At 41.2% G+C, this 27,255-nt stretch overlaps 2 protein-coding genes across 7 annotated transcripts in view; both read right to left on the reverse strand.

The window, feature by feature from the left end:
• Positions 1-1,721, reverse strand: part of clcn5b (chloride channel, voltage-sensitive 5b) — a 29,883-nt gene extending 28,162 nt beyond the window's left edge. Inside the window, exons 1-2 of one of the 2 annotated variants that reach the window (XM_053859310.1) lie at positions 1,254-1,721; positions 636-785 (exon numbers count right to left, since the gene is read on the reverse strand). In XM_053859310.1, the coding sequence (XP_053715285.1) occupies positions 636-774 (139 nt within the window). In that variant the 5' untranslated portion in view covers positions 775-785; positions 1,254-1,721. Of the gene's footprint in view, positions 1-635; positions 786-856; positions 1,156-1,253 lie in introns of those variants that run through there. The other variant, XM_053859309.1, reaches the window with a different exon arrangement.
• Positions 1,722-2,418: 697 nt separating this feature from the next.
• Positions 2,419-27,255, reverse strand: part of shroom4 (shroom family member 4) — a 43,617-nt gene continuing 18,780 nt past the window's right edge. For 2 of the 5 annotated variants that reach the window (XM_053860741.1, XM_053860740.1), the window contains 10 exons: positions 13,988-14,194; positions 8,914-11,533; positions 7,584-7,645; positions 6,331-7,194; positions 5,621-6,262; positions 5,238-5,367; positions 5,059-5,160; positions 4,829-4,999; positions 4,608-4,750; positions 2,419-4,103 (listed from right to left, as the gene is read on the reverse strand). In XM_053860741.1, the coding sequence (XP_053716716.1) occupies positions 3,947-4,103; positions 4,608-4,750; positions 4,829-4,999; positions 5,059-5,160; positions 5,238-5,367; positions 5,621-6,262; positions 6,331-7,194; positions 7,584-7,645; positions 8,914-11,533; positions 13,988-14,194 (5,098 nt within the window). In that variant the 3' untranslated portion in view covers positions 2,419-3,946. Of the gene's footprint in view, positions 4,104-4,607; positions 4,751-4,828; positions 5,000-5,058; positions 5,161-5,237; positions 5,368-5,620; positions 6,263-6,330; positions 7,195-7,583; positions 7,646-8,913; positions 11,534-13,436; positions 13,558-13,987; positions 14,195-18,010; positions 18,313-27,255 lie in introns of those variants that run through there. The other 3 variants (XM_053860743.1, XM_053860742.1, XM_053860744.1) reach the window with 3 other exon arrangements.

A 27,255-nucleotide genomic window follows, 5' to 3' on the forward strand; every position in this document is an offset into this window, starting at 1 on the left:
GACTAACACTGCATGTGACACAAAGACAGCAACAGTCACAACGCACAGTTGTGGAAATACGTTTAGGGTCAGCACATGGATTCTACTGCGTGATAACAGCAAGCCTACCAAATATTACTTGGATGATGACATGGTTCATTTATTTATTTATATTTACCATGTTGAAAACTGACATTATGAAACTGGCAAGACATTAGTTTTATTAGACTTCCGAGGAAACAATTGACAAAATAAATACTGAAATAAATATTGCAGCCACACCTTTTAAAACACTAAAAAAATTACCACCAATTTTAAAGGGTGTCCGAAACTTTTTTTTAAACTTTTGATAAGTCGACATGACTTCTTTCTTTGGGAAAGTGTTGATAAAGTGGGGCTCCAAATTCGAACTTGGGACCTTTCTTATCACTGTGACACAACTCTGAACTACGAGAGATGAAAGGCAGGGAAACAGTGATCAAAGCCAATGGGACATCACACGTCCTGTGCCTGGTAATCTTGTTTGACTATTGTTACTGTACGCATCATAATCGCCTCACAAAGGTTGACTGCTGACCGACTTCTACGCAGCCCTTTTCAGAGGCTCGGCGGCTGAATCATAGCGCGTGTTCTTCAGGCTCGAGTAGACACATTACCTGAGCTAAGTGGAGGGTCATCGTCAGCGGAGGAGAAGTCGAGAGTGGCGCCTGCGATGTCCACCAGTTCATCATCGTCTTCATCACTTGAATGGTGAAGGTTGTCCAAACTCCCTGAGCAATACCCGGAGTTGTCCATCCTTCGAAGTCCTGTCAAGATACACAACGACGCACAACTCGGTCATTCACTCGATCATTCCAACGAATCGATTTTGCGTTACCTTTAAAACCATACTTCCGGAGAGCTATCGACCACAACTTAGACATGTTCAACATTAAAACAGCTCGATTCTACGTTAAATAACCATCGCGAGCAATGTGCAGAAACAGATCGGTCGCGTCGTTCGTTTAAAAAAAGTGACAGCTCCAATTACAAGGAAGTTTCATTCACTTCATTGTCACTACCTATGATGACTCTACTTGTCACTCGGACAAGAAGACTCCGTAACTGCACACATGACGTAAACGTTACCGTCCCATTGCTCAAGCTACAACGCAAGTCAACCGCTGGACTGTCGCATGACTGACAAGCTAACTTTGTTCCACCACGTTAAACAATTTGCGGCTCACAAAAACGGTGGTTATTCATTGACACAGCCAGCTTGGAGCAGACGTTACCTGTGGAGAAGAGCAGCAGCTGGTTGTGGTCTTGTGACTCGGATTTGTCTACTGTAGGCTGCTTATGTCAACAGTAGCTGATGTAAACTTGGGACGCCGACGGATCCTCGACAAGGCTGCGTCATCCTGTGAAACAACGCTTACGTGTTGACAGAGAAAAACCAAAGAAAAGTGCACAAAATTATCCGGTAGTCAGCGCGCAGATACGTTGTCAGTCGTTTGGGTTGTTTATAACTGCGGCGGAAAGCATTAGCGTCAAGCTAACGAAACTGAAACTTCCGGGAGAATTTGAAGCTAAAGCGTACGGCGCTTTTTTTATTTAAAACATTTCACGAAAGACTGTGACAGTCACCAATAGTCTTTACTTGCGGTATACATTCACGTTAAAACTAATATGGAGTGTTTATATGCCTTCTCACTCTGGCGAAACTGGTTTTCTCAACTTCCGGTTATTGCAACATCTGTGTTTATTTTGAAGGCGCTGTGCAGGAAAACGAGTAGATAGTAGAGCAATCGTCATGTCTCTAAACGGGTCAGTGGATCGGTTCGATTATGCGGCAATCAATGCCACTGGGACGGAATCCACACTACTTTCTTGTTTCGCTCTTTATGGCTGAACATGTGACAGTTAGGGAACATGACATAAAAGGAGCTGTTCCGTTTTTAAAATCTAGTATGTTTTATTGGCTTGATGAAAGAGGAAATGAAAAAAAAAAAATCCTTAACTTCGCATATTTGCTGCCTAGTTTCTAGGGTATATAAGTTTGAATATTAAATGCCAAATAATGTCTGTTTTGAACAGCTAAAAAGCACATATTATTTCAATCGAATCATGTTTCATAGATCATTTTCATTTTGCATTATCTTTTCAAGAGCCAATGATCAAAGCTGTACTGGTTCCCTCATTTTTTCCCATTCAGTTAACTACTTTTTTTACTCTCAATAGTTTAATCTAGCTTGTTACATGGTGGTAACATGCTCAACAGATGTTCCAAAACCATCAGCAGTAAAAGTGTAAAATTGCAAAAATGTAATGTCAGCTGACGCATAAATAAGACACTATATTTAAACAAGCATGTTAGTATATTTATGATAACGTCATACGGTAGGGCTGTGTCTTCCTGCATTTGTCTTGGGGGGAAACGAGGAGGGTGGAAATGACAACACAAAACAGCAGTTTGTTTACTATTATATTTATGGTACTTGCACTCAAAAATACAGATCTCTGTAATTTGACAAAGCAGCTTTTAAAATAAATTCAACTATCTTATAAAAGCATGAACAACAATGACATTGTGAAAAAAAAATGACCGCAGTACATATGTACAAAAAAAAAAGAAAAAGGAAATGGAAAGACTACAAACATAACACTACACAGCAGAAACATTTTCAAAACTGAGAGTGGCAGCAGTGAACGGCACAAAATGTATACTTGAAGACCCCCAAACAATCCATCAAAGATATCAATTTAGATATTGGCGTATGTCTTGTAGAGATTTATGTGAGCTGAACAAAAATAATGGTGAGCAACAAATACCTCATTATTCGAACAGACTAGAATGGCATGAATCCCGCCCAACCACCCACCCAACCACGTGTGAGGCTTAATGCAGTGGTCTGAATAATAACGCTGAGGCCAAACATATGTCTCACTAAGATGCTTTAACAGACGGACAGTGGTCCCTTAACTAGTGAAAATTTAAACTTTGTTCACCAAATGTTTCCTCCAACTGCAAATAAAAGATTTTAAGTTTACAGCAATGCCATGCAGATTTGGTAATGGACCTGCTAATGTGTTCATCAATTTGATTCATGCTTTCAGCCAGAATCTGAAATTCACATTCTTGCAAATTGAATTCAAATCAGTTCCAAGCTTCCAATTTGTATACGCAGTTTATCTGAAGTCTGTAAAAATGTTATTCCATTAGAAATAATGGAATAGATTATAAATAAGAGGTGAAACAAAGAACTCGGGAGCTCAGAAACATTTCTTTTTAAATTGTCAGAATATACAATATAGTTTTACTTTGGAAATTTAAGCACCTTTTTCATGTCAAATTCAAAAACATTATATACACATGGTATACATTATAAACACAATTGTCTTTTATACATTACGACAACAGTAAATCAAATAATTGGAGTCTCAAACTCCTTAACAACAAGGAAGAGTAAGAGGGAGAGGATACAGTATAACCATCGAGGATGTTAACCAGCAACAGACTAACCAGAAAACGATCAGAAAACGAGAAAAAGATCTCAGAACATCAGGAATGGAATTCAAACAGTTTCGTAGTGTGTGCACTATTGCTTTGAAACAGGAGACTTCAATACAACAGATTATTAATAACAAAAAGCAGCGTCAGTGACATTCATCAAGCAAAAATGTCTTTGGCAATATAGTGTGATGCTTTTTAAAGTGTCTAAGCCACGCCAAGCAAGTTGCATGTTTTTGCTCTTCGCATCTCCATTAATACAGGAAAGGTATTTTGGCATGAATGTAAAAAAGGTTTTCACATGAAGTGGAACGTCTGTAAGTGACCTTCGAAGGCATTTGCTCAGATGTCAGTGGTTTTATAATATGCTTGGCATAAACAGAACAATGAAATGCCTAAAGTATTCAAACAGGAAACATGCATGGGTTATGTCAACCACTGTCTTGGAACCGTCCTCCTTCAGCTAATTCCTGTTCATCAAAACTGTCCATAGCCAATTGACATTCCCAAGCCCAGGCCAAGGCCGAGCCCCAGACTCTCTCTAAGTCCCCGCAGCTGCTCCTCTCCCAGCCGGATCTTGTCCTCCAGCTGCCTCTGCTCCACGAGCAAGGCAGCCTTCATCTTCACAAAGTGGCTGAACATGAAAAGAAATAGAGGAAATATAGGATCAAATCAGTTGCCGGGTTGGTAACCAATATGTAAATGAGCTGTGAGCAGTGACAGGATGATAAGCCTTCATGAAACTTCCATCATTTTCAGTGCCCACCAGATGCCACTATTTACTCTAAAGTATTTGGATTTGAACAAATATTTCAATCAACACTCACCTACTGAGCACTGAAAAAAGAACACAGTTTCATAAAACCTCATCGCTAGCTGTCAATTTACAAAAAAATCTAGCATAAAATACCATTATTCACCGTGTACACCTTAAGATAATACCTCTCCTCTCAACTCTACGTCTACCAGAATGTTCTTCAGACATCACTAGAAATAACCCACATAAAGAGAGTTACTTATTTGCCTTCAAAATGAAGGCATACAAGTTTAAAATTGGTAATCTATTAAAGGACATCTAATCTAATAAAGAAAAAGAATAATGCTCTTGCCCCAGACATGAAATTAAACTTGCCAGTACCTGTAATCTCTGTGCTGCTCAGGGGAAAGACAGCGACCCAATACCCGGCTGACAGCCTGTTCTCTACGGTCAACGTGGTCCTTCAAGTCCTGAGCTTCAGTCAGCTGTCTCATGAGCTGGCGTTTCTTCTCCAGCAGAGGGAGCTAAAACAAAGGGAAACAATGCATTGAGTCAGCTTGAGCATAGAAATAAGTACTTCTGACAAGAAGTTGTGTATTCACCCTCTCGTGTTCATCAGTCTCAGGATCCATAGTGTCGAGTGTGGTTTCCACTCTGAGCAGCCGCCCAGACAGCGACAACAGCAGACTGACCACTTTGTCCAGATCGCCGATGAACATGCGGAACTTGTCGACCTCATTGGGCTTGCACACCGCCACGACCATGTTTTCCACCTGACACAAGATTCCAAGCTTAAAATCAAGAGATCAAAATGTCAAAAACAAAAACTGACCTCGTCTCCAAGCTGGCAGTTGGCCCGTATGTCCTCTTGCAGTCCCCTCTGAGCTTCTCTCAACACTCCCAGCTTCTTTCTCAGACTCTCCATTAGCTGCTTCTGCAGCACAGGCGTACACACGTCACCATCAAGCCTTCCACATGTAATAACTAAATAGAAGAGTGGTTGCTTGCTACCTTGTAGGTCAACTCATCGTCCTCATCACGCTCTCTGTCATCCGTGAATTCCTTCATCTGTGACAGAAGCTGGGCTTTGGCTGCAGACGTGCTGTAATAGGAGGAACAGCTGGAGCTTGCACCAGATCGCCTGGAGGAAATCATGTATTTAGAAATGAAGTAAAAACAGACAAGCGACGGTGCTGGCAAAAACAAAATAGAAGAGAACAACTTTCACATGCACAATCACATCAGCTTCATGACCAAAAGCAGTACTGTCCTTACCAAAGCAGGATTACATCATTTGTCAATGAAGCTTGGAAGATCAGAAAAAGGCAAAGATAAAGGTTGTGGGAAACAATAAAGACACTTTCTCTCGCTCACAAACGCATTCAGTAGTTCACCTGTCCAAGCTGTCAGTGTTGTTCTCCGTGCTCTGGTACGCCTCTCTCCAACTCTCTGTTCCCGACTCTCCTTCGCTGCTCTGAGGGAATAGTTCCTCCAGACTCAGTTGTTCTCTGCTGTTCATCTCTGTCTCCACATCCTCCTCCACAGACCCGCTCTCCACCCTTGTCCTGCCCACCAATGCCACCTCTAGATCTTGCACGGTGTCAATGTCGGTTTCCAGGACCGTGACGGGAAGCGCCAAGCAGGTAAGCTCACTTGTGATCAGCTCATCTTCCACAGGAAGTCCTTCATCCTCCTGGAAGTCATCAATGTCCGTCTCTAAAGGAACGTCCAGCTCTGCCTCCAGACTCTGCGCCGGGCTTGGGCTCAGTGTCTCCTGAGGTTCAATTCCTGTTTCAGGGATCCTTTGTGGCTCGATACTTTGGAAGTCCAAATTGATGACTTTCTGCTTCTGCTGCTCATCGGCAGAGGGATGGGTCAAAAGGCCACCACTGTCCCTACTTTCTGAAACAGGAACAAGCACGGCGTCACCATGAACTCTTGGAGATGGTGCTCTCTCCCACTCAGATCCAGGTCTTGTGATGGTCAGAGCCGTTTTCATCGGTTCTCTATTCCGGACTGAATAGGTGTTGAAGTCACTGCAGACACAGAGGAGAAATTAGTGTTGTTATGAACAACAACGAAAGAATACCAAATGCATGCTCACCTGCTCAGCGCAGCTGTTTCAGCGGGTGTCGGAAGTAAAACTTCAATATTCTCTCGCTCCCTGACAAACTGCATCCCAGCATCTCTCTGGGGCAGAACCACTGGCCTGAAGGACCGTCGGGAGAACATGGGACTCGGTGGGGAGACAGAATTCAACTCTTCCTGAGACTGATGATCAGACGCCGCATGTTTGCTCAGGTCAGCAAACTGTCGAGTGGGATTTGGAGGAGAGTTTTCAAATGAATGACTGCTGAGTGTTGTTTCCACTTGATTGGATGGGAAGTGAGAAAAGCTTTGCCTCTGGCTTTTTTCACAGCAGCAGCGCGAGCAGCTGTCGGCCACCTCTTGCCGCTGTGGAGGTAGACTGTAGGACCGCTGTCGTGATGTCTCGTTTGGCGCCTCATTTGTCAGGTGATCCTCTGTCGTGTTTGATGACGTACACATGGGTTGGTTATGTGGAGCAGTGGTGAACAGAGTGTGGTGAGATGCACGTCGTCTGTGAAACTGCTCCCATTTAGGAGGTGGCGGCCTTGGCGGAGGTGGAGTCTTCTTCTTGGCTGTCTGAGTGGTGTCTTTTGGTTCCTCTCCACTTCCGCCAGTAGTATGCTCCTCAACCTCGATCAGCGGATGCCTGTCGGCCCTGGAATCTGCTGGTAACCAGCGCTGGCTTCTGTCAAAGCGAAGGTCATTTTCGGACATTGCACGTGCCCGGTGTGAGAAAGTGGGGGCACCAAAGGAGTAGCTGTTGTAGTCTGTACTCCTGCCATTGGTCTCTCTGGAGGGTAGTGGATCTGGGCGAAAATGTTGAGGATGTTGGTCGAAGCTTTCAGGTGGTCTCGGCTCACGTCTCCAGCTGTGGTAGTCTCTGATGACGAGAAGATTACAAAAATATATCTATTGACAAACAGACCACAGACAAAATATCAATCACTTTTTAAAACACATTTCCAGACTAAAGTCCTTTCTGCAATCAAGAGAGTCATACAAGCCCCCAAAATGCGCAGCAGCTAACCACATATCATTATGGTTTGAAGCATGAATGATTATCCTGCACACTTGCAGCTCATTACACTTAAATCACAGCCAGGCATGACTGAGTGGGATTTCCTGGCTTCACAATAGTCCGCCCAACTTACAAACCTCCAGAGACACACTTAGCTACAATCTAGTTAATCGGGACAAGAGGTCTTCATGGCCAATTTTTAAAAAATGAAAGTGTAATCATGAACAAATACAAACACGACAGTGGCTCACCTCTCTGTCAGGCTCAACTTCCTGCTGAGAATGGATGTTTCCTGTTGCCGAGTGCAGGGCGTCTGAGGAAGAAAGTTATACGTGGTTAATGACACTTAAACATGAGGGGGAGTTTTTAATCCAGGGTGGTGCTGCTCTGCACAACTGTGCAGATAAGGTTGATGGAGTGAAAGTGTTTAGTGATTTAGCTCAGAGAGATGAGTCAAGCAACGATTTGAACATCTGAACTCAACTGTCATTTCAAAACATCTTACACAAACACCCCAAAATTCCATTTCTAGAATGAAGACATTGTGTTACAACTACACAAGTCAAATCTTAAATGAATTAAAAGTAGCCCTTAAGTCAATACACTTGTACTAGACATGAATGATTCATTTACATCAAGTCAATTTATTGAACAAAGGGTCAATATAAGTACAAGTCATAAGTCAGTTGCTAACATCAACATAGCTATAAATAATAATTTGAATTTGTTCTGTTTCAATGCTCAGTACATTGTGTTTAAGATACTTGCAGATCATGATCACTGTGTTAACAACTTGCTCACAGCTCTTCAATTGAAGCGTCTTAAACTGCTATGTTAGAGGCCACAGGGGGCGCACTGAGCACCACACATACAGTATCTGCCAATCTGCACATTCCTATAATGGTCAGTGTGAAAGGATTAGGTTTTGAAAACGCTGATGTTCTGAGAGTTCACAAACAGGCCACAACCCCTAGCTATGAAGTTTTAATCGATTTGTGGAAAAGTTGAAATCCAATGCTGTTATTATTGCTGACACAAGCATCCACTGTTGTTGCTTAATCGCTGGCACTGCCATGAAATATGTGAATAATCTGCTGCTCTTTCTTCTTGGGATTTTCACCACATTTTAGGGCAAAAACATCAACGCAATAGTTTAATCACAAAAGATCTGAACAAAATGTCTAGTAACTTTAGCGTCCAGGTCCTGGACACTCATTCAGTCCCTGGTGCGTCCTTAAGTCCAGTCCAAAACCACAGTCAAATTTCAGTGAGCTGTAGAGTTATTTTTTCACTGTTTTTCATAAAGGGAAAAGGTCTGTTACTTTGCTCAAGAATTCTTTGCGGGGGATCATTAATCACGTAGAAACAAAAATAATGTAACTATGATGGGACAAAACATCAACCCACACAACACCCATATAGAAAACTAAAACCACAACACAATCTGCAGGACATTCTACAATACCATACTGTTGCACAAGTGCCAAGAGTTTCGTTGTTATTGTGAATAAAACTTTCCATTGTAAATATAATGAATTAAAAAGATTTAAATGCAATTCAGAGCTAACAAAGCCATCTCACCTCAGCCGGCCCACTGGCTCTTGATGACAGAGGTTGGAATCCGTCGTTCATCTGCGAATGGGGCATTATTGGGTAGAAAGCGGATCGTGGGGCTTGGTTCTGGCTGTAACTAAACTGCTGAGTCATGGGATGATGGTTGTGGAGATGACTTACACCTAGAACGTTTTCTTTTGAACAAGAAGGTTGGTAAAATTCCTCATGGAAGCCAGTGTGGGCATCGTTCTTTTCCTTCCACATCTCACTCTCTTTTTGCAGTTTCTCGTTTACCCTTTCAACGCTTAATTCCATTTCTTGTCTCCTTCTGTGCTCTTCCACACGAGTTCTTTCTCTAATCTCCATCTCCAGTTCTTCATCATGCCTCGCCTGCCTCATACCTCTTTCTCTCGCCCGGTCCTCCTTTCCCTGTTCCTTAGTTCGTTGCTCCATTTCATTAGCTCTTTCTTTCTGTCTCTCTCTATTACACATAGATTGTCTTCTGGCTTCCATTGTCTGAGGAAGCATGTTCTCCTGTCCTCCTTGGTAGGAGTACCGTCTTTGGGATGACTGTTGATCAGTACTTCCCTCTTGGTATTCGACATGATGAGAGGTGCTGTTCTGCCCATGACTTGGACCCTTGCTTATTTTCTCAAAAAACTTCATTCTGTCCGCAAATGGGAGAATGTCTGACTCCTCAGTTCTTGAATAAGAAGAAGATCTGCCATATGATGAAGTGGAAGAAGTAAAAGCACACACCCCATGTCTCGAGCCTGTAGTGTCAAAGACCCTCTCCCTTATCACTCCACATCGTCTGTCAGATTCAGGCTCTGGTTGCAGCTTGTGCTCAGGAGTCCAACGCCAGCGGCGGGCTTTCCCCGCGGGAGCCAGCTCCTCGACAACTCTTATTCCAACACCAAAACTAGGCAACCCAGGATCCATAATTTGCACAGATGTCGATCTTGTGGTGTTTTGACCGGCTCTCTTAGTAAGGGTATGTACAGAACCGTTGTCTGACTTCTCATCTATTGCTTGGAATTGTGTATTTTGGAGAACTGGACATTTTTCTTGAACTACGTTATCGGAATCGTCGCCATCCTCAGGAATATCTGGCCCATCCTCTTCTTGAACTGTTTCACCACTACAGAGTAACCCTCCCGGTCCCCGACTCCTCTGGAGCTGGGCTTTTTTTCTTTGGATCTCGTTACGAAGGTTTGTTGCGAATCGCTCACCACGACGACGATTGCGTCTGTGGTTCCTGGATGGGTTTGGTTTCTTTGAGGGAAACTTCTCTTCCATCTCCCTACATTCAAGAGTTTTTACACTGTTACATGTTCTCTGTTCTTCCAGTAAGGTATCCACACTTGCAGCAGAACTTAGAGGTTCAAACCCACTCTCAAGTATTGCGTTAGAACACCTGTTGCCTGAAACTGATGTTCCAGAGTCTTCTCCTGGTACACTCACAGAGCGACCCCAGGAGACATGTGGTTGATTTGGGTAGCTGGACTTGCTTACAGCAGTTCCTTCAAGTTTGTCACCCGAATCATTAGAAACACCTTCTATGAGTACTGACCCTGGAGGTGAGGAAGAGCTGCCTCCCTGTTCAGATAATGTAGCATTTCCCTGATGGTTGAAAATTTCAGAATTACTCGGCAACTCTTCCTGTGGCGTGCAGAAGGATCGGGGATTATGAGCAAGAGGCTGGCTATAAGGTTCCAATGAAGGGCTGGCACTGTGAAACTGCAATAACTGAAGCTGTGTGGCAAGGAGCTTCTCTGGTGCACTGTGCCGGTGTAGCCCCTTCAAAGATTGTTGACCGTCGGGCTGCATGCTGAGAGAATTATTACGAATGGCCATTGAGGATTCAGGCCATCTGGGGCCAGAGCATGGAATGGATTGAAGACTGGTGACTTCTTGCTGAGGGTGATGATCAGAGATCATCCATGAACTTCGCACATCTTCATTTTGATCTGTTTGGGACTGTTCTGGTTCCAAAAAATGTCCATTTGCAGCTGCATCTTTCGAAGAAGATATGTTTTCATTACAGCAATAGGAATTGCTAGAAAATTCAATTGGGGCAGATGCACAACGTTTATTTGCACTTCTTGGGCAGCCCTGAGCTGCCTTGAAACTGTCCTTTCTAATTGGTGGCTTTGGAGGGTTTGACTTCTCGTCCTTCCCCACAACATCAAAATCTCCTTCCCGACAGCTTTCATCAAAACAACAGGAGGAGGGCCTTTCCTTTACCTTGACGGATGTTGGTCTTGGCCTTGTCAGTGACCTGGACTTCAGTGCAATTGAATGCGTTTCATCTGGCATCTCACCAAATGACGCCCGAGTTGATACAGGAATTCCAGCGAATCCTCTGCAGCTTGAGCCCAAGCTACGAAGGAGATTTTCCATAGAGACAGCTTCACCATGCCTCATTGGAATTGTTGCATAGTCAGATGTATTTGAGCTGGCAGAGAAGGAGCTATAAGCAGAGTCTCTCTTGTTGTTAAAAAGGGCTGGGTCCACTGGTGAATTATGGGAGTATAGCTGTGTAGTGGGTGTGGGCGTGTCCAAGCTCTCCATGGATCCAAGGGAACTGCTGCGGTCAGTGGATGAGTACGGTCTGGGCAGGTGACTCCACTGCATGGACAGGTCACTAAAAACAGAACACAGGCATTTAATACACTGTATACTTTAAGATTGCAGAATCAGATTATGAATAATCAGCACTGTAAAGCACGTACTAGTAAACACCATTGATGTTCTTCTGACGTGTGTTCGTCAAGACATGGATATTCAGTCCTATAGTAAGTAAGATGGCATTCGGTTTTCCCTGATCTATTTAAAAAGCCTTGTCATGCAGCCTACATTTTCAACTTGAAAGCTGAGAAAGCTGTTTCCCATTTAGTTAGTGATCCACGGCAGACACATATGTTCCCAAGACCCCTTTAAGGAAGCCCCTTTAGGCAGCAAGGGATTTCCTTCTCGTCATCTCCCACTGCCGGCAGACAGTCATTAGGTCATCTGCGCCTTCCTTTTTCTTTTGCTTGGAACCAATTTTTTCCTCTTCTGTGCATATGAAATCAGTTTATTCCAGTCCACAGTGCCTAAAATACAGGGTGTTTGTAAGGGGAAAAAAACAACCATATAACAATATCAATATGTGAAGAGGGTTCATCTAACTGTGTTACTTTCATTAACAGAACCAGAGCGAGTAAACGGTGCCAGTTAATATTGTAGCAACAGGCTTCTTTAACACAATTGTTCAAGTATAGATTTCCAAATTCAACATCATCGTTCGTCATGTTTGTTAATTATTTACTGGAATAAAATATTTCCGTAAATGATTATGTGTCAATACAACTCCGTATCATTGGTGTTTCATGTAATAATAATAATCACAGAGCCACATGAGTAATCTACAATGTTCAAGGCTGCACCACACAGCAGTTTTTGGGTCTAAAATCGTCTTATCGTCATGAGAAAATTGCCCTGACGGAAGTGAGCTATAAGTGAAAAATCAAGAGGCAGCTGTATAGATTTGACCTGGATGACAGAAAGAGGAAAAGAGGAAATGAGACGGGAGTTGGGCAGGAAATGATAGTCACTGCTGTCCAATCAGACAGCTATGTGGAACATGTGAGGTCGTCCTAGATATAACCTCACACAGATTTACAAAAGCGTGAGATGGGTATTTACTTAATGGACTCAATCCTGTCAGCCTAAACTGCCTTATAGTATAAACTATGTTTATTGTATTCTGTTCCTTTGACGTGTGGAGAAGTTGAGATGCAAACAGAAATGCCAACTGTACTAACCGTCCTGACACAAACAGTTTATTGAAGGTCTTCCTCTCTTTGTCCACATGTTCTGAGAGTCACATGCCATTGTCCAAAGTTATGCTCTGAAATTGTGTGTGTGATGAGATCAGACGTGGGAAGAAAGACCCGCACACATGCACTCACAACGCACTCCAAACCACATGGGACTATTAAATCAAGTAGCGGTAAAGTGGGAACATCGATTCTTATCAAAAAGAGACAAGCAAAGGGGCTTTTTTTTTAAACTGTGACTCAGAATATCAATGGTGAAAACTTTCCTCAAGTACAATGGATTTCAGTTTAACTTGTTGAGATAATTGGACAGTTATTTCCATGTCGAATGTGACTCAGCTACAGGAGGTGGAAAGTGTTTCATATACTAAGATACGATACGTATCCCAATACAGGAGTGGTGATATAATGCATTGCAATATATTGTGATACTGTTTTCAACAGTTTCAACAACATATTGTAATTAGAACCATCATTTTAAGGGGGAAAATGGAGTTAAAGACGATGTGCTTGAAACAAGTTTACTGTCCAGTTATAGATTTTCAGGTAAATTTCGTACTCGACAGACAAATCAATCGCTCCCTCTATCAATAAAATTACTCCAGAGTACAATTTACTTATTGGGTTTACAACATAAAAAAGATTAATTCAATCTGAAAATGTCACGACTCAACAAATGTGAAATGGATTAGTTGATTTGAATATGAGGTTAATATAGTGTCATACCCAGTAATGTTCAGAAGGATCTCTCAACATTTGCCGGGTGAACAAGCCCAAATCCCTCTGCAACAGGTCTGTATATTCCCCCAAAAGCAGACAAAGAGCAGGTCAGAGAGTTGAAAAGATTGGTTATCCCAGTGGAATGTTTCAATAGACGATCAGAAATAGACCAATGGCCTTCCTGCGTGGGCAGTGTTGACTTTAAAACACGATGATGTCACCTGTTTCCTGGTGACTGTTGAATGTAGAGGTTAGTCACTGAGACCAAAATCCCCAACAATGACATGTTGCTTCATCTGAAGAGTATGTCATTTCACAAGTCCATGTTTTTATTTATAGTGCTGCCGTTAGCAGCGCACAGACGGAAGCGTATACTGGCTAAACTACATCAACATGACAATGGAGGCTTTTATGTCACTACTACTTATCTTTCACAATTTCTAAATATATCCGAAAGCATTTGCATTATAACACCATAATGATTTCACGTTTAGTATTGAAACATTTCCCATTTAACCCAAACAAACAAAAAAGTATGCTTTTCGGTTGAACCTCACCTGTTGTCAGTGGTGTGCCAGGGTAGTGTGTAAGAGCCAGGGTGGAGCTGCATGGCAGGTGGAGGCGGTGGGAGTGGAGGGGAGTCAGCAGGGGGAAGGCCGGGTGACGGAGGGGGAGATGGGGGTGGAGGGGGAGGAGGAGGGAGGGGCAGCTCTGGCAGCTTTGCCAAGTACCAGGAGTGAGGTCTGATGTGAGGAACGGTACGCCTGTGGAGAGATCAAACAAGAGTTAGGTTAGGCTGCTCTCGCTCGAATTTTCCCTGAAGTTACATTGAATGTGGGCAATAATGTCGGGGCCAACTACGAGTTGTATATGATGTCAATTGAGTATTTGTACCCTTAACATAATCCAGAGTCCTGGTCTAGGTCACGTTTCTCATCAAAGGGCCACATTTAAGATCAAATGAAAGTTGGCTACTGAATAGCACCCCTAGCACACCCTAAGAGCACTTCCTAAAGAAATGGGTTGACCGCCAAAGGACCTTGCCAATCCAAATGATCTGGAAACCACTGGCTGAAAGGTTGTTTGGACATTCATTCAGCAGCCATTAAAAACTCATCTAACATGTACAGTAGAGCTCCTAGTCTGATGTGGGGCCAGGCATTCCAGCATATCCCATGGCATTCGCTAATTCCCATTCACAGACTTCCGATTCCATATGTAGGCCAGTTTCAAGTGAACCCCCCGCAGATCCCCTTGGAATGTGTTCATAGATGTGTGTAGCAGAGAGAAACTCATAGTCTGGATCCAAATTTCCTTTGGTAATTGGATCTTTCAAAATAACACTGATTGACCACAATAACTTTGCAAGCAGCGGAAAAGCAGAGGCCTGGAAAAAGTTGCATGAGTGTGCATGTTATTTCTATTTTAGAGATGGAGGAGAGATAGTGATTCAGTAAAACAACATTAAAGAATAACAGCTGAACCCATTATTCAACCATTTTCTTCTGAACAAAGGAACTTGCTGGTATCAGTGTTTACGTGCATAGAGCAACTTACATGATCCCTGAAATATTAATAAATATATTGTAAAAATTGTTAAAGTACAACGGGGATTCAAACCTGCATTGGTAGGATGAAAGTGCAGGGTCCAAACCGCTAATCCACAAGCAATGTTAGCTTAACAGTATGCTCTAGTAACTCCAAAACAAATGACAATGAACAATAACACATTTTGTCACCGATTTATTTTAGCGATTCGGTTGTATACTATGTTTTTTCAGTAAAGTTTGAGCCGCAACAGCGGCAAGATGCCATACAAGAGAATAACAACTCCTTCAAAAGCTTCCTGAAGCCAATAGTGTCTCGCAATAATATCCCTTGGTGAAACACAAGTCCACCTCAGAATACTACCAACTAAACTGAGTGTTCAGCGCTGTTGTTAAAAGAAAAACTTTGCTGGTGCAATCTTGGAAGACGAATGTGTGTCCTGGCATCACAGAGAGAAAATGATTTGGGAGTATTATTGTTGATGATAAAGCAGCGACTTGCACAGATATTTCCAGAATAAACACTCTTGTTTCCTGGTTATGGCCCCAAAAGAAGGTTTTCTCTCAGAGTGCCCACTGATCGTTGCACTCCACTAACCATATCCTGAAATTATCCCCTGAGAAAGTTTTTGCAGTCTCTGTATAGAAATGTGTGGGAACTACCCAAACTCAGACGAGGAGATGAAGTGCTATTATTTAACCTACCACAATGCGAAGGAAGCCCATTGTCCCGTAACCGCCATAAAATACATCAGACCTCTCATTTTAGCTCTTCCAGATGGATGACTTGTTTGAGCAGTGATGTCAAAACAATTGTAACCAGAGACTGATAAGGACGGAGATTCTTATCATGAGCAATGAAATAAAAGTTGTAGAGACGTTTGGGTGAAAGCAGCAACACTTCATATCAGTAACTGCTGTGACTACTTGTTAATGGCACGATGACTTCAGACATTCAGAGAAAGCTGATAATCAGGTATAATTCCAGTTCCAACAAATCACATTTCTGGCCAATATTCTTGAAGAGTGACAGTACAAATTCCACCAAGATCACAAAAGATAGCATAACAAACCAACTTTGATGAAGCCTACGTGGATCTTCAAGCACCACGTTTAATGATGCAAAAAGATGTGGGCACTTGCTTATTTGTGCAATCTGTTTGGTTTCAACTGACTGCGCGGGAGCAAATGGAAACTCCCCTTGCTTTATTTTCACACTAGAAACACTTACTGTCACTCTGAAATATACACTAATGGTCTAAGTTGTGTGTGGTGCATGAAAAGGTTGCAGTTGCAGTACCACAGTAGTAAATATTGATGTGTTTTTCTCATTAATAAGCAAAACCAAGGGTTAGAAAGCAGAGAAATGTATCTGCAGTTAATACATTTTTATAAATGTAAATAATATGTGAGTAAATTATGAGAAAGGTACCTTCTTCAACCCTTTGTTTTCTTATTTAGTGTTTATATATTAATATTTGTATTATGATATGAGGTTATCATACTATGATGATGGTTATCATTATTAGTGTCATCGCAGTGAAAGCAACAGTTCTGACCTAACTGTATTCAAAGGTCTGAAAACTTGATTGACTGTAAGACTGAAAAGGGGAATAAAATGACAATAAAAATACAGTGTATTTAAATTTAAAAAAACTTATTGTCCAGTTAGAATTACAAATATTGGACTATTTTTTGTATTTATATCTCTTAAAATGTGATATTTTGAGAAATGTTTGAGACCTTAAATGATCATTACAGATATAGTATATTTTATCATTTTTTAATATATCTTAAATATTTTTAAATATATATTTTTCACAATACACACTACATTTGTGTTATCCATGTACGATGCATTACTTCAAAATATTAAACCACTGTGTGTTAGCCGCTACAACTTGAAACAAAATGAAGACAAAAATCAGTCTCAGCGAGTCTTACAGAGACATTGAGGGCTTTTGTCAGAGCCGCTTTTCAGTGATATCCATGGTGGCTCCATAAAGTCTGTGGCTCTTTCATTTACCAGACTGAGAAAAGACAACAAAGCGCAAACTAATACTCCACGTTTTGTTGAAGTGACTTGTCAAATGTAACGCTTTCCAGCACAACTATGAGGAACTCAGCTAATCCCATTAACCAGATCTGCTTCTGTGTGGACACAGTGAAGGAGAGTTTGGTGTCATGTGGTAGACAACATGTAAATCATGCTCATGTTTTCTTGTCACTACATCTACAAAAAACTGAAATTTCATTAGCTTTGAACAAATTGATTCTCAGAAAATATTACGACTAACAACTCTATTTCTTGTAGATATATGAATGACTTGCAGCATACAAGAATATCCTAATGACTGTTACATTAACAAATCTCAAGATCTTACAAATATCTGAATGTACATTGTAATGTCGTTGCTTTATTTCAATTTCAGAGAAGAACACAAGATTTTTACATTAAACTTCTGTGAGGCCCTTTCTTTGGTCACAAGGCAGTTATAAGAAACGGTGGCTGACTATCCTAAAATAGACTTCCACATGAGAACTAACTGGTGACAAATAGTACTGTTTCGTAAACGAACAAAGTACTTCCCAATATCAGTGACACTACAGGTTGCTTAACAAGACAACAAAGTCTTTGTAATGTATGTCTATGTAAAAGGGGATGAGAAACAAGAAACAGAGCAGACTGAACCAGAAAGAAAGCGGAGGACCTGACAGCAGTCAAAGGCTGACAAATTATAAATTCTCTCTGTGCGGCACTGAATGGGCCTCTATGGAGAGATCCGCTGGAATGTCCTACTTAATGGTCAGAAACGGCAACAGCTGACAGATACCACAAAGGTCAGCGTGCATAATCTGAGTCACAGACACACCAAGTCTCAACACTGTATAGAAGTGGTGCCAGACAAACAGATTAAAGACTAAACAAAAGGAGGTAGAAGTTAAACAAGGCATGGGAACAACTCAAATATCAATGATGATTAAGTCTCAGATAAATGCAAAGGACGTTTAGGATGATAACTGTTTACTCACACTGATCCCAGCATCCCCTGACTGTCAGAGGCCAAGTTCAAAGCATCCACTTGGGAAGCCGTCAATTCCAATTCCACCTCCAGTTTTGTGCGAAAAATCCCCCACTTGTTGAAATGCTCCAAATGTCTCCCTCTATCAAGGAGCAACCAAGTGAGGTCCAAGAGAGCTCATGTCCATCTGAAGGTACAGGCAGGTTGTGACCAAGAGGAAGAAATCCCCAGATGATCCCAACATCTTTTCTCCCTCCTTTTCCTCTCTTCCTCCTCCCTTGCTGCGCTCCCTGGTAGACAAAACATGACTATTTCTCCTTCTGCGCTGTGCATTTCTCTCACTCCCACCTCTCTCCCTCTCCCTCTCTCACCCCCTCCGAAGCAGGATGTCTGACTAAGGGAGGGAGGAAGTTTGGTGGAGAGCAGATAAAGTTCTGGACAGCGGCTAAAATAATACCCAGAGTTCCACACTGTTATTGTTTGATGAGGGGAGAAATGCAGAGGTACTTCCTTCACATGCCTGCTCGCAGAGCAAGAAAAAGACTGAGAATGAAAGCAGACTGTTGCAGACCGGGGGGCTTTTTCTAATTGGTAGACAGATGAGAAAAACAAAATGTGTTGATTGAAGGGGAACAGAGGAGAGGATGGGAGGACTGGAAGAAAATACAGTAGTCTGAGGAATAATTGGGGTCAGAAACAATATGTAGTGATGATAGATGGTGTGCACTTATCACAAGGATAAACCCGTCTTACATCTGTTTTAGCGATTTGGGACCGGACAATTTGTGATTTGGGAGAAGAAAACATTTCTCAAAGTGCTTAATGCAGGGTACAATAAAGAAAATAGAAGTTTGTTTATACCTGTTTGAAGTAGAGATTTGTGTATGTAAATATGAATTGAGTAACTTGAAGAACAACACACTCACGGCTCAGCTCTAAAATCTTTGGATTGGAACAACCATCTCAATGAACTACTGTACTATGACACTGGTTCTCTCACAGTCCCAAGTCAAGGCCCCAAACCCCCCGTCCATTTACTTGCACCAGTTCCACGTCGGTTGTAGGCCTTGATATTGCTCATGGTTGTTAGCTAAGTTAGTAAGATAACTGTTGTTAACAACAATGGTTGCTGTCTCAACTCAATTCAGGATTTGTTAATTCACTCCAGTCAAATCATCAGCTTCTGTGGGCATGTGACAGGTAGCTGGAGCCCATTCAAGGCATACCAAAAATGAACCAGGTGAGGTTGGTTATTTTGGCAAAGGAAACTACCTCATATTAGAGAGTACTGAAAACAAACCAAAATCAATGTCTTTAAGCGGTGTGGTTTTAAACCTATCAGGATTTTTTTTCCAGTGTAGAGGATCTTCCAATGGGGAGGTCGCAGATATGATGTTTTAATTCTAGGTTTTTAGAAGCATTTGTCTTCTGACATTTTACCAGTAACATCATATCACAAGGTGAAACCTATATTTATACTTACATGATGCAGAAATTCTGTCTTGATAGGTGTAACAGCTTGTCATTACAAGGACACATATGCGGGTCCTAGTAGAGAACCACTGATCTAGAGTTTAGGCACGGCAAGAACAAGGTGTGGAAAATCCAACTTAAAGCGTGCTTACTTACTTGACTTCTAATCTAGAAACGAACATTTTCAAATGAATGAAAATTCGAATTTAGAGACGTCAAAATGAAAGGAGAATACATGCTGCTTATGAAAAGGCCATAAACATAAAGGATTTAATGTGGGAATAATTCAAGTAATAACTGCAAAATGTTGAAAAAAGAAAAACATTAGGTGGACAAGGTCAGCTACGAGTTGATGATAAAATCTGCATGTGACATTCCTCCCTCCAGTCATGAAAATAAACATCCCGCTGGCTAACAGTAAAAGCATGCATCACTGTGACACTCCGTCCATTATTTCGACCCACTCCCAGACATCAAGAGGTGCTAGTGCCCGACATTAGCAGTGTTGAAGTTTAACCAAGCACACCACAGTAGACACTTAATAACACGCAGTTCTCAGCAGGCTTCAAAGGATTTCCTGGAGACCCATATCTCCTGCAGACTCTACCCCATGTCTATGTGTGTGTTACATACATGCAAGTGAGCAGATTCCTAACATTCTCAGTGTTTCCTTCAAAAGGGTGAAGGGTTAGCTGTGTCACAAAGCCTAAACAACCCCTCCTCCTCCCCTCTGGCCCTTTGTGTTCGCTTGCAATCAGGACCCATTTGTTTGCCTTATGGTCCACTGTGTGTTTCGCCACATCATGCACATAATCTGACCTGGGTTTGTTTGTATGGTTGACCCTCATCCCCCGTGATTATGATGTCTGAACAACACAGATGCAAGGAAGCATATGCAATACACTACTGTTTTGTGTAAGAAAAGCACACACACGTTTTTTCATAGCAGGTAATCAGAGTCGCAGCTCGTACCACGATGGCAGGAAGGGTGAAGTCCACTTAAGTCTCAAGCGCACAATGCACTATTTGTTATAGTCCCCTACAGCGAGTGTGTGCACGTTTGTTTCAGTCTCTTTTGTAGCAATTTAACTTCCATTTTGTTACTATTGGGACCAAAAGTCATATTAAAATGCTTTGCTGCAGACTACTCTGAAATCTTGTAAGTTGATGTGAAACCCTTCACGAGAAATAGTGAACTTTTGACACACTGTATAGACAGAGTCACACTTGGTAAGTTAATACCTACAAAGTCACCCTACTGAAGTCACTATCACCTTGGCTATGGACTACACCCTCATTTTCACAGGCAATAAGGCTTTTTTTATATATTTATTACACTTGTAGTAACATCAAGGTTTCCGCTAAACAATGTAAACGACTGCGCCACCGCCACAGCTTAAATGAGAGCCACCACACCATCAGAAAATCTTCATTTTCTGAAGATCATAATGACTGAAGTTGCTCGTGAAACTCAAGTCGCACATTCAGGCCAGACATATGAAGAGACAGGCTGCGTAAGGACAGCTTGGATTGGAGACAGATTTACTTCCTGCGATTAAAAATAAATGTTGTATTACCGCCAATTCAGTAAATGTGTCCTCTGTGTTCTGTGCCACAGTTTCAAAAACTCTTTACATGCATCACATACAGGGTGTTATGTCTGACCTCATCATGTCATCCCACTTCTTAATGTGCAACAAGCAAGAACCAATTTGACAAGTTTGTTAAATAAAGTGTATGAAATGAACAAAAACTGTCAAATAATGCCCAGAAGGAGCTATGTGCTGCATGGTTGCCGTTTTATTTTTGCATTTATTGTAGATATTGCCATCAAAGGAAGGACTTGAGACTACCCAGAACTTATTTAAGTTCCTCTTATGCCAGCTACTTTCCGCACCATATTAATTTCCATTGCTAGTATTTGTTTGCAAATACTGACAGAAAATAATCCCATCGAGTTGAATTACAAAAAAAGAATGTTTGAGTACTTGAGTGCATATTGTTTTTGTCCTGTTGGTATTCATCCAAAATGTCAAGCAGTAAAAAAAACATTGTGACCTTTCCCCAACATCCTGTTTCCCTCGGAACAAGTCCATTCTTTGCCCAAGGTAGTCAAAAATATTTAAGCCTCTGAACATAACTGCACTCTGATGAATTGTTGATCTATTCCTGATACAATATTGACTTACAGTAGATACATTTGTCAGAGTGTGCGGCTAATAAGCTCAATTCGGGAAAAATCACACTGTCACCATGTCATTACACTTGGCATAGGGTACTACTTCATGCCCTACACTGTATGTCTTTCCTCTATTTTCTTCCCTGGTTGGTTTAGAAGTTGTCTATGAGGTTGCACACAGTATAGAAATAAGACCTAAAGTTTTCAAACCATCCTTTTAGACCTTATCTTCATGTATTGAAACCTGTTTACCTGCAATTATCTCTGGCTTTGGTCACATCAGAGGCAAACCTTCTGTCTGTCTGTGTGTGTATTTGTGAGTGTTAGGTAGGTCATGGCAGTGTCATGTATCATGGAGTCTCAGTTTAATGGTCCAGTTAATAAAGACCAGGCTGGAGAGGACAGATAAACCATAGCAGACCACACGCACAGGCAGCACACATACCTCACACTGATGGTTGCTCATGTTCATACAAACAATGTTGGGGTTTAAGCTATGTCATTTCTAAGCAATGTGCTACATGGAATATTAAAGAAGACATCATGGTGAACAGCTTGAGTTTCCATAGGACAAAATAACTTATTGGGGTTCACTAGCTTACCACTCGGCCACTACAATTACGCAGTGATCTAAAAGTTATTAGCAATCCCTGCTGTGGTGTAAATGTAGACGTTAATAGACGCAATGTACTCGTTGAGAATCAGACAATGGGTTACAAAATTTGGGCATCACCTTGACCCAAAGGCAACCTCATGAAGCAACGCACACATCTTTCAACCAAGCACAAATCTGTCACTCCTGGGAATGTCAAGAAACCTGATAACTAAAACACTCTGACACTGTCCATAATTCAGAGTCACAGCTAAGCTGTTCATGGTCCTCACTCTAATCAGACCCAGAAGTCAGCGTTGTAGTTTGTGTATGTGTATGAGTGAAAGACAGTGTGCATGTGTGTGGTGTGGTGTGTGTGTGTGTGTGTGTGTGTGTGTGTGTGTGTGTGTAGGAGACCTTGAGGAATGCCAAGAATGCCTATTGTTCATTTAGGGAAGAGTGATGGGGGGCAGACTTTTGTGTTTCATGGTTCTTGGCACCATAGTTCTCCGTCTTGCCCAGGTCTCGCGGGACCAAGTGGTACAAAAAAATCTAAACACAGGATATGTGTGTTATTGTGTGAGCCCAATCATCTCTTTGTTCAGACTCTTATACACAGTGTTTTTGGTCAATACAAGAATTTAGCTCCATTTTAAGAGAAATCTTGAATCTGAAAACACACTATACACATTATAAAGACAAAATCAAATTAAAGAATTAAAGTAAAACCGGCACAACTCCATTTATACAAAGCTATGAATTCACAAGATTGGAAAGATACAAGGGGTCAAAAGAGCTTATCACAAGCAACTCACCATCTACCCAGTTCCTCTTGCCAGACTTAATACGTCAAAAACATCTGACTCAGTTATTGTCATGTTTCAAGAAACCCTATTCCATTTTCTCTTCCCCTAATTTCTCAGCCTCCAGTCTTTCATCTGGTCAGCCTTCTCCCAGTTTGCCCTTTGGTAAAAATAAATGTTTAGCTCATGAGCAACAGAGATGAAAAAAGTCAGTGAAGATGAAAGACGATTGCCAAAAGTCGTGTTTATCAAGTTGGCCTCTCCTGTGATTATCGTTTTCATTTCTCCTGCTGCCACGTTACCCGTCTTGTGCATCTCTTCGTTCGTGTTTCTATAAAGGTACAATCATTCAACTGATGCTTATTGATCTAAATGTACACTGTTGTTTAAGTATTGTGATAATGGCACCAGTTGTGTGGAGTCCTGCTCAATGTTTTTTGGTCTCCCCAAGCTCACAAGGTGTCTGTAGATGATAACTAACACTCAGCATGTTTAGATTCCAACAGAATTTCAAGGCAACAATACACTCATGACCACGTATGAATGGGTACAAGCACAGAAGTACCACGTTGTAACATTGTTGGTCAAGCTATATGCACGACAAAAGATGGTGAATTGTATCCGCCAAAATTTGCACCAACATGAAAAAAGGATTGTAGGCCCAAACAACATCAGTAATTGTTCTCCTTTTCTTCTTAATACGTGCTGACAACTGACCACACAGCATTTTATATATATATTTAGTGCTGAAAACCTTTGATCTACAAACAGACATTTGCTTCCTGGTCAAACCTCGCATCTGAAAACAAGTCAAGGGGCACATACCTTTCACATCACATTTTGAGCGACTCAAACTAAAATATCAAATTTCAAAACATAATTTAACACTACACAAGTGTTAAATCATATTTAACACTTAGATACAATTTTTTATTTACTGTATATTCTATTCACAACACTGCAGTCATTTCCTCAACCCATGCATGCATCATGTACATACATGATATATCTGGGGTCAATGATATATTGTTTGATTTTATATTATTCAATACTTCCTCTCATTTAAACAGCAAAGGACCACATACATGCGCACCTGCAGCTAAAGAGTCACTTCCTCATACATCAGCGACACAAAATAAAACTCAGGATTTTGTTCACATCCTGTCAAAGCCTCTTCTTCTCGCTCACATCACACAGATATTTGCCGATCCATTAAAACCGGACAGGATACAGGGATGGGAAACTTGGGGAGGACAGGAAATTATGCCCAAATGCAAGAATGTCCCCTGGCCTCTTTCAAACACACCGGCAGAAACGCACACAAAGTAAAGTTGGGTCTCACAAAAGGTTGACAAAAACAGAAACAGGAAGTACTATGGATGCAACATTTCCAGCTCAGAAAGACTAAACAACCCCAAAATGTCTTCATCCGCAGAATACCTGATAAAACAAATGTCCAAGAAATGCATACATGGGAAGTTAACTAGCACAATACATGAATTGCATGCATTGAGTTAGGACTTGTTCAGTGTGACAGTAATCATGTAACATGTATGGATATATGTAAACATGTATACTATATGTTTACATACTGTATACTTTTCTAATACTAATGCATCTGAGCATTAGGTTTGCACAAATTTACAATGGTTTAATAAGATAGCAAATGTAAGAAAAATGGGCTGCATTTAATAAACTGAAAATAGAACCTGTATAAAGAGACTTTACCATTGTTTCTGTTGCTATTGTGAAAAATGAAACGCAGAGTTGTAAGTTACACAGATTTTCAACATATTTTGGTCGTTAAACCACCCAGAAACCACCAGCCATGAAATAAAAAACAAAAATGGAACCAAACAAAATGCCATTTGTCACTCAACTGAACTGCTGGACAGAAAAGTTCATTCCTGAGGTTTCCATAATTCAAATGACAGAGTCTTGAGCTGCAATATGTACCAGCAGAACAAGACAGTATTCTAGGAGGATAGAAGCTTGTGTGCTGTGCGTTTGCTCTCAACGTTGTCAACAAATTGAGATATTGAAAGCATGAAACCAGTTACTTGTCCTGCAACTGTCTAAACACACCCACTGAAAGAAGAAAAAGAAGAAAGAAGAGAAAAATGAATAATTCAGAATTATAAGAGTAGAATTTCGACACACATTTTCATCGTAATGTGAAGTACAATTATTAGATCGCAAGTCAACACTCTATTTTAAAGTCCAAGTGAATCCTGTATCTTAAATCCTGCCTTACATTGCCAGGACTTATTTCTATATTACAAAACATTCTTCATAAAAGCCACTGCAAAGTCCCCAAACCAAAAACTTTGAACACTCACACAATAGCATCATTTTCCGACCGGGCATTTGAATAAACCCTCATCTCTGCTCGCCAGCTACACATTCCCTCTCTCTGCATTTACATCAGACTAAGATTAAATCCATGTTGAACATATTTCCTTTCATGCTCCTTTACAAAAGCGCTTATTCACAGTAGACAGTAGAGTATCACACTGGGAAAGCCATTTCCTCATGTTCCCGAGAGAAACGTATATAAGAATAATGTAGCCAGTCAAGGCTTCAGTTAAGTGAGCTTTAATTGAGCTTAGCATAACACGAAAACGGACAAAATGAAAATCACATGAGGTGAAAGCTCCTAAAAGTGAAATGAAACACTGTTTGGCAATGGGCCATTTTACAAAACTACCACTGAGAAACTGAAGAGAATGAAAATGGAAACCCAAGGTTTCCCCCTACCATTAATATAGCTACAACAATTTATCATATGGCTTTCTAATTGAATACCGCCACATCAATGAATAAAAACTACTGCATGTTTAACAGTGGGCTTCTGCTGGCCTGAAAAACATACTTTTATTGGGCGCAAACACACTATGGTGAAGATCACTCTGACTTGTTAATATAACCTTCCATTGTAATTTTTATGCTTTGTTTTTCATTGTATTTGTATTTTTTTCTGTTTTGTTAAGGATGTGTGAGGCAGGAGCTTGGGTGGCAGGAGACTCTAGTTACAACACATTGGTGGAGTATGATGACTATGGTGTGATGACTGTTTTGGAAAAGTCAAGATGTTGGTACAACAAAGTGATTAGTTAATAAATTCATGGAGAAAGAGCTCTTAAATTATGAAACAACCGCCTTGGTTTTTTTTTAAGCAGCCAACACAAGGGAACACACCTCGATTCTACAGAAGGTCTGTCCATAATTCTGGATGCATAATGTTGCACAATGCCTTTCACAGACGGACAAAAGCAAGACATGTTGGTGCCACTACAACATTTTACAAAGGCTTAAGTGAGCTTTTACTGGTCCTCTGGGTCGCAAAACATAGGAAATATAGGTATTAAAACCTATCGACCTCGTGGACTGTCCATTTGTGTTGCTACATGAGGTGTATATAATAAGCTTTGGCCCTGTATTCATGGTTCTTTTCCACATGCACAGCCAGGAGTCCAAATACATGTGTGTGTTTTAACATTTCCACGTTCCCTTAATCTCTATAACTGGGAGTCTACTAGTTCTCAGACAACCCAGTTTTGGTCACATGTTAATTAAAGAGTTTGGTTCATGAGTGGGCGGTCAGTGCAGATTCCAGACAGAAGGTACCGAGTCATAAAAGCATTACTTCATTAGCTTGTTTCTTGTGACTTCATGTGACCAGAAAGAAGAATTGATAAAAGATTAAACATTGACAAGCCACAAATACTTCTGACCAGTCAATGTACTCGAAAGTATAATAAACATTATTACCACGGAATTACTATGACTTCTAAGGCAAAAGAACACAACTTTTTTTAAACTTCTTAAAATGAAGAAGAGTAAAAGCTAAGGGAAAATATATTCAAATTGGACTCCGGTGCTTATATTGACAAAAAAGTAAAGTGTGTTTCTATGCCGTGGGCACACTCCTTCACACACGCACACACTCTGGGAAAACCCCAAACGGTCAGACATACCAGCCTCTCACACACACACATGCCGGCACACCAGCACAGGGTGGGATGCCAGTAAACAGTAGCATTCTTGCAGCCTTCCATGCCTGTGTCTCTCCATCTGCCCATGAATGTGCATTTGTGCAGTAAATTTGGGTGTGTGTGTGTTCTAACAACATTAGTCAGGGCTGCGCCTGGTGTACCACCAGCAGTAGAATCATGGCAGTGATCCAGTTTCACAGCAGAGTTCTGCTA

The sequence above is a fragment of the Synchiropus splendidus genome, chromosome 3 (genome assembly GCF_027744825.2).
Source record: "Synchiropus splendidus isolate RoL2022-P1 chromosome 3, RoL_Sspl_1.0, whole genome shotgun sequence".
Lineage (NCBI taxonomy): Eukaryota > Metazoa > Chordata > Actinopteri > Syngnathiformes > Callionymidae > Synchiropus > Synchiropus splendidus.